We start from the raw sequence: 11,209 nt of genomic DNA, 5'->3' as shown, positions 1-11,209 counted from the left end.
CGACTTCGTGGTCTTGAACTCGTTCCAGCTCAAGCCTGTGATCCCGGGAGTCAACTGGTGCTTCTGCAACTTGTCTTTGGTGGCAGCCTGCGACTTCTCCTACGCCATGCCGGTCTGGATCCAAGAAGAGATCCTCGTGGCGCCCTCCATCTACCAGCATGTGAAGCCCATTTCCTTGGGCATCGGTCTGGAGCTAATCCACGAGCTCCTGGCCCACCCCAGCTTCATCGCACTCTCCAGAGCATCCAGAGGGACGGGGACACCACTGCTTTGGTTGTGTCCCACAACAGCAAAGAGATCCTGGATCTGGCCCAGCAGATCAAAGCCACCGGAGAGCACTCGTGGTGGGAGACCCTTTTTGGCTGGAGCCCCACCGCCCCTGGAATCTTTAATTTGGCCCTTCACCCAATCGTTGTAATTTTGGTGTTCCAAGTTCTTTTATGTGCCATTTTATCTGGGATGCTGGAGCCGCTGACAGCTTCAGCACCTCTGGATGGCACACCGCCTGGACCGGTACAACCCAGAACTCCTCCTGCCTTAGCTTTTCATTCAATTCCACCCGTGTGTTCCCTTATATTTTCTGGCGCTTTGCATGTTTTGTTATTTATGGACTCTGCTAATGTTATTTATGTGTGTATGTACGAACTCTGAACCGGCCCCATGGACACTTTGCTCGCCGGACACTGCTCTGAGGCCCTCTTGTGGACTAGGGGGGGACGTACTTCTTCACCTCCCGACCCCTGGCCCGCCTCCAGACGGCCACCAGCGGCTCTACCTCCATGAGGACTAGGAACTGTGTGCCTGGAGCCCTCCTCACCACCCACCAACCCTGAGCTGCAGATTGACGTGGACAGCAAGGGGGGGTGCAAGTGTGTTTTGGGACACATGGACTAAGTTTGCTTGTTCCTGTAAATATGTAACCCAGTCTTATAGCTATACTATGGACTGAGCCAACTGTGATCCTTGCGGTTCCTCTTCGAACCTCGCCTTCCTATTAATTCTAATTGCTCATGAATTATCTCATGCACCCATGTATTATTGCTCCTATGAACTATTTCATGTGCTCCAATGTATTATTGCTTATGAATTACCACTGTATTACTGCTTCTAGCATTATTGCTTATTGGTCACTGCCTATTGATGGTGTATTATCCTGACCTTCATTTCTATTGCTTACTGATTTCTGACGTATGTATTGAGTGTTGCATGTGGCATACCTCTCCCAGTATGGAATCGAAGATCTGCAGCCCATTGGCAATTCCAAAATTCTTTATTTGGATACGTGGTTCTCTAGACTAAATTCTGAGTGACACCTCCCCCTTCCTCGATCCAACTTCGCTTGAAGCTCGACCTCCAGACATTGCCGCCCATCTCGCCTTTGAAGCCAAGTTCGGAGGCCACGCGTCTGACGTCCCGCGGCCTCCGAGGGGGGGAATTGTTGCCAAAGAGTCCCCCTCCTGTTCTGAGACCTGCAATGAACTGTGTCAGTTTCCTGCGTTGCTGCTTAAAGACACACTAAAGACCTGTTTCCTGATTACCCTGCACGTGTGAACTCTGCTACACATGTCTGTTTCCTGCCTGCATTATTATCTCCTATGGACTATGCCTGTTTCCTGTCTCTTCTATGGACTATGTTGTTTATACTGTTTCCTACCTCCATGGACGTCTGCCTCACCTGGGCCCAGAGCCATGCTGTTAGCAGCACGGTGCCAGCCAGGGAAAGCCCTCAGCGAGCCTGGCCAGGCGCCCCTGGTCAGTTCCCGCAGGGAGCCTCTCGCGGGCCAGTCACGAAGCTTGCCCTCGCTACCGGGCAGCCTGCTAGCAAGCCCCAGTCATGCCCAGCTGGCAGCCATGTTCCCAGGCAGCCAGAAGACCAGCTGAAGCAGCCTGCTTAGAGAAGCCATTTCATGGAAGTGTGCAGACCACGTCCACAGTGGCCAGCCTCACCCTGCTCTGCATATCTTGATAGCCGCCCCGGAATGGAAGCTAAGTGCTGGCCATGCTAAGCACTTAATGGACGCATCTCAAAGCAGCCTCCGCATTCCAGAGCTGATGACATCGCGACCAAGCCCAGTGTCCTGGAACATCCATTCAGCCCACCCGGCATTCCCCCCTCCCTCCCTTGTCCCCTCTTCCTAAGGTGTCACAGTAACAATCAGATTCTAAAGTGGCCCATCTAGGGTAGTTATAGAGCCATTAAGCCTTTGTTTCACCTGTGAGAACCAGAGGGTAAGGCACCAGCCCCTGAGTACATTTTGGGGTATTTAAGCCGGCCTCCCAGGCCACATGGTGCGCGTGCCATTCCTATCCAGACCCCTGCTGTCACTCTCTTGGATCTAGTGCAGGCATTAGACCACCTCATCTCGCTGCTACGTCTTCCTTCCACGCCGTGACTTGGTGAGTATACCCAGTTCCGTCGTTCTCAAGTGGGCTACCCCGCTAATGCAACCAACTCTACTTTTCCTACTGTGTTTCTTAGTATTTTGTATGTGTGTGCTAACTTAGGCATATGCAACACTATCTAGTAAAGACACGTTTTACTGTTATTAGCCTGCCTCTTTATTACACGTGTGTTCTGGAGAGGGACCCCGGTATAGTTGGTTAAGATCCGCACTAAATTAAAACCCAGACTGCAAGCTAATTTCCCCACTAAAAAGAGCAGTTCTGGTAACAGCATTTTCCTTGCATCAAGACAGAAGTCCCGGAACTGTCCTTGTTTTCAAGAAAACCAATTCATATTAATCTGCCATTTGAGTTTTGTTTTACTCTTCAGGCACTTATTGGTCATGCCAGGAATCAGTTCCTTATCACTCAGCCCAGCAAGGTACATGATTGTGGCCCACAAAAAGGAGAGCTACGTGTTGGGACCCATTCAAGCTCACCTAACAGAGTCACAACAAAACCAGAGTGGCTCATGTTCCACAGGACTGTGAAATGCCCAAAGGCCTCAAGAAGTTCCATCAGGAACTTGCCCTTAGATCTTGGGCTGGGCTAACACAACAGCTTGTCATCACCTTTATTCATGCTTTTATGAAGCACCTGCCTTCTTTCAGTCCCAAGTTATTTTGTCTGGCAAAAGATCACACCGCATTCCCACACTGTTGCTTGAGACTCATCAGGGGTGGAGGGGGGAAAGAGTAAGGCAGCAGGAGGGAAGCAAGGAATTTTTTATGCTGGCACACTCGTTTTCAGGCTTCTGAATTTAAACAAGCACACCTGTGTGTTTTGTGCCTTGAGGTTAACTCTGGGCACATTTTCCTCTCGCAAAAAAGTCACTGGAATGCCTGGTCGGCTCTGCTGGGGCCAAGAAGTCCTTTTATGCCTCTAAAGGGCTAAGAGCAAAATTCCGTTTTGTGATACGTAATCAACTAGTGGGGTGAGAGGACACCTTCTTTAAGAGTATCCCAAGTCAGAGCATCAGTTACAACTCCTTAAACTCCTGAATAAATTATTCTGTTATCAGGGAAGAAGGGATTCGTTTTTAAAAAATTAAATGGAACACCAGTGAATCCAGCAACGGATGATGAATTAAAAGATGACAAACACAGAAAGCAGTGAGACCTTATTGTTTAATGCGACTCAGTCCCCCATTTATTTCCCAGAGACTGCTTGGTCACCGACATATTTTTACCAGCAACTTCACAACGATGGCAGAAACAGTTAAAAGAGAGGTAATGGGTACTGCAGTCTGGCAAACAGGTCTGAACAGCAGATGATAGGGTTCAAGCAACATTTATCATGTTCTTAACACATTCCTGAATTTCCAAAGAATTGCATAAGCACAAGTACCAGAAAAAGGATGTTGTGCTATTTTCAAGTCAGTCCAAACAGAAAGAGCCTAAAGAGAAAAAGTCTTATTTTTAGGAAACAGATTGGGGGGAGGGGGATCACTGCGCACCTTTAACACTTCCAAAGAGGTATCATTACATAAGTATGAACGTTGACACTAAATATATCAATTCAAAGTACCTTTCATTGTGGACAACACAATTATTGCTGCACAGAAGGGCGGCAAGGTCAATACATGTTCCAAGTGTCGATACAAGAAGAGTCATCACACAAGGTCAGAGATATTTGGGCTACATCTGCAAGGCGAAACAAAGAACCTTCTCTCTGTTCCCAGAAGAGAGAACTTGTTCATTCTTAATCTATCAGTCTAATGTCTTGAGATGTTCCATAATTTGGCAGTTAGTGCCACAAGCACAAAGCTACCTGAGTGCTTGAAAAAGTACAATTCATCACATTTACCACAAAACTGCAAGCAAAACAGTTTCAGCCTCCACCTTTAGCATGCCGCTGGAGCCAAGATGGATCTGCAAAGGATTTTTTCAGTCTTCCCTCCAACCCACAAGGAAGATTTTAACAGGAAGCACCAAGCAAGTGACTGTACTGGCTTTGCCAAGACAGACTTCAAAATGGCTGGATAGTAAAACCGCACATATTTACACCAGAAAATTCCCACCAATGGTCCAGCTGCTCCCAACAGGTGACTGGATAGCTTGCATCTATTCCAGACAGATATATAGGCAAGCATGGCACATTATATTTTCATGTTAAACATAGTTACAATTCTGGAGTCCCCAAGCATTCCAGCCCCTTATTGAAAACGGCGTTTAGTCCTGCAGATTACACAGGGGCTGTGGTGGTGTGTAACTGAAGAACTTGAGGAAGATCTCTAGACATCAAGTATATCTCTTCTCTCCTGACCAATAAAACTGATGCTCAATATATTATAGTTAAATTTTAAAATAGATATCTGAACTTTTTCCTAAATCTATATACAGACATCTAACTTGGAGGAACATGTGACACAGACATAATCATTTGTTTTCTGCATACTGAGCAAGGACAGTTGGGGGGGGGGACATAAAGTGAGGGCAAAACTACAAGATACGCGTGTGGCTTCTTTCCCCCTGAAATCACACCTGAATCAGGCTGTCTGGCCCTGAGTAAGCATCAACCAAGCTTAAAATCAAGTTCAAGAGCAAATGCCCTCAAACTGCTCAATTCCCTGAATTTCCAATGACTCGGCTACAGTTTCTACAAGAAAACATACTGCGAGAGGCTCAATCCCTTTCAACCCAATTGAGCAAAACTCTGCCCTGACGCTTTAACACTGTAGCTGTCCTTCGATGCTTTTATGACATCTGTAAGTGGACTAATGTAACATGCTTCCCTCTTTGATCCAAAGTGCATTTTTAAAGAAATTTGTAAACAGAGAACTCGAATTGAAAGTTAGGTGCTAAAAGCATCTCAATGTGCAAGCAGCAATCATGTACATTACAGTAACTGAGGAGAGATTATCATCCTCAAATCACTAAGAGGCGGGGAGAAGGGGAAGGGAAATAGCTTTTGAAAAGCTGGAAAGGTTTCCCTTTATCTAAGCCTTCAGAACAGGGAGAAGATCAGCGATGCTATCGACATAGTAGTCAGGAACCAGCTTTCTCCTCTCAGGGCAGTTGCTCTCTAAGTGACCCTGGACTTCTGCCAGAGTGCTGACCCCTGTGAGGGTGAGCAGCGTTGTCAGGCCACAGTTGTTCCCCATGAGGATGTCTGTGTCCAGGCGGTCGCCCACCATAATGGTGCGAGCTGGGTCGATGTTGAACTCACTGGCCACACACTCAAAGATGTACCGGCTGGGCTTGCCAATGACAAATGCCTCCCGCTCTGCTGCAGTCTCCACCGCTTTGACAAGGCAGCCAGTTCCTAAGGAGAGGAAAGGAAAGGTCAGCTGGAAACTTCCCTTTGCCGTCCTGCCGAGGCTCATCTGCAGCAGAGGCTGTTAGAAGAAGCCAGTCCTCCGAGCAGCAAGCGAAACCCAGACAGGAAACCTAGGCACCCAAACGCTCCGGCGGCCAGGACCGCCAGCCCCCACCGGCTGTTCCTGCCACAGCCCCTCCACCGCTCTCCTTTCTCTGCTGGCGTCAGTCCCCGTCGCCAGAAGACAAGCCCAGGGGCTGCCACAGGCACGAGGGCTGATCTGGAGCCTCAGGGAAAGGGGCGCCTGGCAGAGAAGCCCCCGCCCTGCCCTGCCCCTGCCGGCGGCGCGGCCGGCCTCCCCTCCCTCCCTCCTTCGTACCGGGCACGGCGCTGCCCCCCTCCAGCGGCAGGCGGTGGTCCCTGTTGGTGGCGAGCAGCAGGCAGCCGGGGCGCAGCAGGTAGCGCAGGGCCAGGCAGAGCTTGCCGTAGCTGAAGTGCTCGTCGTAGCCCACCAGGACGGCGCGCACGGCGGGGTCGAGCGGGGCGCGCGCGCCGAAGTGGGCGGAGTCGGGCGGCGGGGCGGGGCCGGCGCCCAGGTGGGCCACGCCCGCCGCCTCCAGCTCGGCGCTCAGCGCGGCCCCGCCCAGCACGTAGGCGGCGCCGCCGGGCGGGAGCGCGCGGCTGAGGTAGCGCGCCGCGCAGAAGGCGGAGCCGAAGACCTGGCGCGCCTCGGCCGGCGGGAAGCCCAGGCGCCGCAGCTTCTCGGTGTAGGCCTGGCGCGTGCGCGAGGAGTTGTTGGTGACGTAGCAGAGGCGCTTCCCGCCGCCCGCCGCGGCCTCCAGCAGGCGCAGCACCTCCGGCGCGCCGGGCACGGCCGCCTCGCCCCGCCACAGCACGCCGTCGCAGTCGAACAGCACCGCGTCCGCCGCCGCCAGCACCGCCCGCACCGAGGCCGCCTCCAGCCGCTCGCACCGCTTCCCCGCCGACGCTGCCATGGCCGCGGCTCGGGCGTGAGGCTGGACGGAGGCGGCTGAGGGGACGCGCGCGCCCTACGGGGCCAACGGCCGCCCGGCGCCGCCGCCGCCCATTGGCCGAGAGCGGGCGGCCGCGCCCCCATTGGGCGGAGGGCCAACGCGGGCCCCGCCCCTGCCCGTCTTCAAGGAGACTCGGCGGCCGAGCCTTCGGCGCCGCTGGGCCGCCACTCGTCCTGACCGCCTCGGCCGCTTATTGGCTGAGATGGGGCGCTGCCGCTCTGCGATTGGTTTAGGTGGCGCGGCCTCTTCACTCTCATTGGCTCATGGCTCTCGGAGACCCCTCCCCGACGTTGCCTGTGCGAGAGTCGCTCCCTCCCTGATAGGAGGGACCGGCCACGTCACCCTTCGGCTGGCCCCGCCCCTTTCCTCGCCGGGGCCCTCGGCCGCGCGGGGCTCGTTGTTATGACGACACGGCCGTAAAGCCGCCATCTTGGTGGTTGCGGCGCCTTGCGACATGGAGGCCGCGGTGGCAACGGGCGCTGGGCCGGCGGGGCTTACGGCAGCTGGGCCGCGGGGACAGGAGCGCGCGGCGGAGGCGCTGTGCAGCCCGATCCGGCCGCCCGCCGCTGTGCTCGGCCTCCCGGCGCCCTTCGAAGAGGAAGGTAGCGGGGCAGGAGGGGCCGGGCCGGGAGGCGGCCCCGCGGGCCCTCCGGCGCCGAGGATGACGGGGCGCCCCGGGGAGGAGGGAGTCCCCGGCCCCGCTGTGGGGCGCGGCGGCCGAGAGGCGCCTGTGCTCGCCGGGCCGGCCGCGGGGCGGGGCGGCTGCCGCTGCCGCAGTGCCCGAGCGCCCCGCAGAGCGAGCGCGGCCCCGGCGGCGGGGCCGGGAAAGGCGCTTCCTCCCAGCGCCGCGCGAGAGGCCTGCCAGGCCGGCCGCCTTTGCCCTTCGCGCCGAAGCCGCTGCGGCCGAGAGGCTCGTGGGCGGCGGCCCCCCTGAAGAGCCGCTGCCGGCCAGAGCCCGCGACGCTGGGCGAGATGAGCCGCTGCGGAGAGGCCGCGCCACGAGCCGGTGCTGCCCGGCAGCCCTCCGGAAATCTCTCCCCGGCAGCCTGGCTTGGACGGGGGAGACGCCACAGCCGCTTGCCCTTTGAATTTCAGATGAAGACGACCGGCACAGGTGTGGCCGCTGCCAGTCCGAGTTCACCTCTTTGGAGGAATTCGTGCAGCACAAACTACAGAAGCTCTGCCAGAGGCCTCCGGAGGCGCCTGCAGCGGCCCCGGCAAGTCCCCTGAAGCGGGAAGGGGGGCAGGGGCGGGGGAGGCTGGCTGGCTCCTTAGTGCCGGGATAGAAACAAGCCAGCCGAAATTCAGAGAGAAGGTACCACTCATGGGTTCAGTTGATTTTCAGTTTTATTTATTCCCCACTGGAGGCCCAAAGCATCTTATGTTTTTTCCTGTTCTATTTTAAACTGATCTGTGATGTAGATTGAGCTAAGAGAGGGTTACCCAGTTAGCTTCCATGACAAGCTGGCCCTCAAACCCGGTTCTGCCACATCTCAACCACTGTGCCATGCGGTCAAGTCTTGGCTAGGGGTTTGGCAGATTCTTAGGGACATTCTCAGTAGTGATCAGAGATGGTGTGGTGTAATGGTTACACCCAGAGTCAGATCCCTACTCCTGGGCCAGCCAGTTATTCTCTTACAGCCTAACGTGCCTCACTGGGTTGTTGTGAAGATAAAATGGAAGAGCAGAGAATGACACTGTTAAGTTGCTTTGGGGCCCCCAGGGCAGAAAGCAAGGTATAATATCTGAATCAGTATATAACTGGCTTTGGAAAAGCGACAGGCTGACTGTGGCAGAAGAGTGGAGCCCTTTAGGTTTGGAAGCTTTTGGTTCAAAGAATGCTGCCAATCCCTCAGAACCGTAGCCATTGGACTATAAATCTGGACAGAGTCCATGTTTCTCCACTGAAAACCTGTTTCTTGCCTAAGGTGGCGACATCTGCTGAAGAGCCGATAACTGTGGCTCACATAGTTGTCGAAACTGCTCCGATAACAGAAGAAATCAGCAGTGCCTCTGCAGTCCTAGGTGAGTTTGCAGCAAAAGGCTGCCTGGCCGGTCTTTAATCGTCCCATCTGTAAGAGTAGGCAAACACAGGCAAGGGTGATTGTTTAGTGATTGCATACTTTCTGAAGAACTTCACTGAGGTCCTTGCTGAAGGCTCCTACACACACTTGGCTATGGAGAGGAGAGAGGACAGGCCCTCCTGGCGTGCAGGGAACTGGTGGCAGATCGAAGTAGAATATAGCAGTAGAGGGATAGTTTTCACTGCAGAGATCACTCAGGATTGTTAAACGAGACTGGTGCTACTAACCCTGCTACCTGTAAGTTAGACACGTTTCTGGATGACACAAAATTATTCAAGATGGTGAAAAGCTGAGCAGACTGCAAAGAGATCCAAAAGAACCTTCTTCTGCTGGGAGAATAAATAACAAATGACTAGTGAGATTCAGTGTAAACAAGTATAAAATGGTGCTCGTGGCTGTGCACATACATACATACATACTCCTCCTCAACATGTACCTCAAAGGAAGTAACCGGCTATGATTATTCAGAAAAGAGATCTTGGGTTGTGGCTCAGAGAAAATGCTTATGCACTTTACAGCAAAAAAGGCAGTTTCTACGTTCAGGAGTATTAGGGGATGGGTTTGTAAGCGAGGTAGCTGATACTACGTTTTTATAATAGGACAATTGCATGAAGTTCTGATCACCCCATTGCAAAATGGCTGTTCTAGAGCTCGAAAAAGTACAGCAAAAAACAATCCAGGGATGGCAGAGTGTCTTTCTTATGAAGAAAATCTAAAACATTTGGGCCTTTTTCATTTTAGACCACAGGTGGTGGTGGGAGGAGCATGACAGAGGTTTATAAAATTAGGAATGATATGGAAAGTGTTTTCTCCCTCATTCTAGTGACATTGATTAGCAGTAGATTCAGGACCGATGAAAGAGCATAATCGACGTGGAATTTGCTGCTTTAGCTTTTAAAAAGGGATTAGAGAAACTCAAGTGGAGAAAGTAGCTCTAGCTTTGCTACCATACATCAAGTTAATGTGTGAGCTAGATGAACTAAAAATAAGGCAAAGTGCTGCAGCAGAGAGAATTTGGGGCATGGTACCAGGCCTCCTGTCCCTGTTCAGGGTGCAGACAGCAGTCTGACCCCACAACGTTCCCATGTAGGGCTTTGGCTGCTGGTAGTTGGCAGGGCAGCCCATGGACTGTGGAGACTGGTTCTAGCCAAGCAGGCTGGCATAAAGACTGTAACTCTTGGGATCACCTTTGCAGGCGGTGGGCACATTAAAGAAGTCATTGTAGTTGGCGACCATGTCTTTGAAAACCCCAATGGCCACATTGACGGTGATGCTGGAGAGGGGCAGGGGAGTCCTGAAGTTCCAGAAGAAGAGGCTTCCATGGAACTCATCAAGGTTAAACTGCTGGTTAACAAAGAAGGCCGATATGTGTGTGACCTCTGCCACAAAACATTTAAAACGGTATGTTAGCGGTTAACAGCCTGATGCGCAAATCACTCTTGATAAAATGCTACATGCTTCCTGGTATTCTCCATGATTTCTCTTCATGGGGGTGTTCCTCAAGTATTTTTATTGGTTACTATGTAAAGCTTATTCTTGAGAACTAGCATCTTGAAAGACAAAACACTAGCAACCTATGTGTGGCTGCTTCCAGAAAAGAGATTCCTCTTCCTATAGGCCAGCATTCTCAAAGCTCACATGATAACTCACAGCAGCAGAAAGGACTATGAGTGCAAGTTATGTGGGACGTCTTTTAGGACCAAGGGTTCTCTCATCCGCCACCATCGCCGCCATACAGGTGAGGGGAGGGCTTGACTTGGTGTTATAATAGCAGGTGACGTGTCCAACCCTGTGGCACTGGGTGTTGGACACTAGTTGAGTCAATGAGAGTGCCAGTGGGAGTAAAAAGCAAAAACAGCAGAAGCTCCAAGAGTCATGCCGTTAGGGTGGCCTTAACTATGTTGCTTCCAAGTCCAGTCCTGGGTCCTTGGCAACTGGCCTTCCTAGCTTGCCAGCTATTAGCAGCGCACAGGGAAACAATTACAAAGAATTCTAGAAAGTATATGTCAAATGTATTACAAAGCGCAAGGTGCTGCATAAATATATATAATAATTATCAATGTACAAAATGGTACCTATATGTCCAAATCCAATATATAAAAATATTTTTACAAAAAGATATTAAAAGCAACGGCCCTCCTGTATATGAATAACAGTCTGTTTTATATTTCCAACACAGGTGCTGGTGTAAATCAAAAGCAGAGGACGACGATGTCGGTGCTTCAGTAATCAAGGTAAATATCCATGAAAGAAGGAATGGTAAGTCTTCGATGTTCTTTATACTCTCTTTTCTCCCACACAAAGTAGACACCATGAAGTAGATCACTCAGTGGCTGACATTTTACGGTGCGGATGTAACCACTAAAGAGCTTCACGGTGGTCTACTTTATG

The 11,209-nt window shown here is 52.2% G+C and overlaps 2 protein-coding genes across 2 annotated transcripts in view; one reads left to right on the top strand and one right to left on the bottom strand.

Annotated features, from left to right (window-relative positions):
- Window positions 1-3,551: 3,551 nt before the first annotated feature.
- On the bottom strand, window positions 3,552-6,777 carry PGP (phosphoglycolate phosphatase). The gene is made up of 2 exons (XM_054994671.1): window positions 6,080-6,777; window positions 3,552-5,706 (listed from the first exon to the last, which is right to left on the bottom strand). Exons 1-2 carry the CDS (start codon window positions 6,693-6,695, stop codon window positions 5,381-5,383), a joined length of 942 nt encoding a protein of 313 aa, XP_054850646.1. The 5' UTR covers window positions 6,696-6,777; the 3' UTR covers window positions 3,552-5,380.
- A 318-nt stretch (window positions 6,778-7,095) lies between these two features.
- E4F1 (E4F transcription factor 1) overlaps window positions 7,096-11,209 on the top strand; it is a 12,093-nt gene continuing 7,979 nt past the window's right edge. The window contains exons 1-5 of the mRNA XM_054994668.1: window positions 7,096-7,336; window positions 7,830-7,951; window positions 8,663-8,759; window positions 10,014-10,219; window positions 10,436-10,556. Coding sequence (XP_054850643.1) covers window positions 7,189-7,336; window positions 7,830-7,951; window positions 8,663-8,759; window positions 10,014-10,219; window positions 10,436-10,556 — 694 coding nt within the window. The 5' untranslated portion in view covers window positions 7,096-7,188. The remainder of the gene's footprint in view (window positions 7,337-7,829; window positions 7,952-8,662; window positions 8,760-10,013; window positions 10,220-10,435; window positions 10,557-11,209) is intronic.

Source organism: Eublepharis macularius, chromosome 12 (assembly GCF_028583425.1).
Source record: "Eublepharis macularius isolate TG4126 chromosome 12, MPM_Emac_v1.0, whole genome shotgun sequence".
In the NCBI taxonomy this organism is placed as follows: domain Eukaryota; kingdom Metazoa; phylum Chordata; class Lepidosauria; order Squamata; family Eublepharidae; genus Eublepharis; species Eublepharis macularius.
This window is presented reverse-complemented; position numbering and strand designations above follow the sequence as displayed.

Coding starts and splice junctions, on each gene's coding strand:
- PGP (XM_054994671.1), bottom strand. CDS start 6,695: ATGGCAGCGTCGGCGGGGAAGCGGTGCGAGCGGCTGGAGGCGGCCTCG. Junction 5,707..6,079: donor GGGGGGCAGCGCCGTGCCCG/GTACGAAGGAGG, acceptor TCCTCTCCTTAG/GAACTGGCTGCCTTGTCAAA.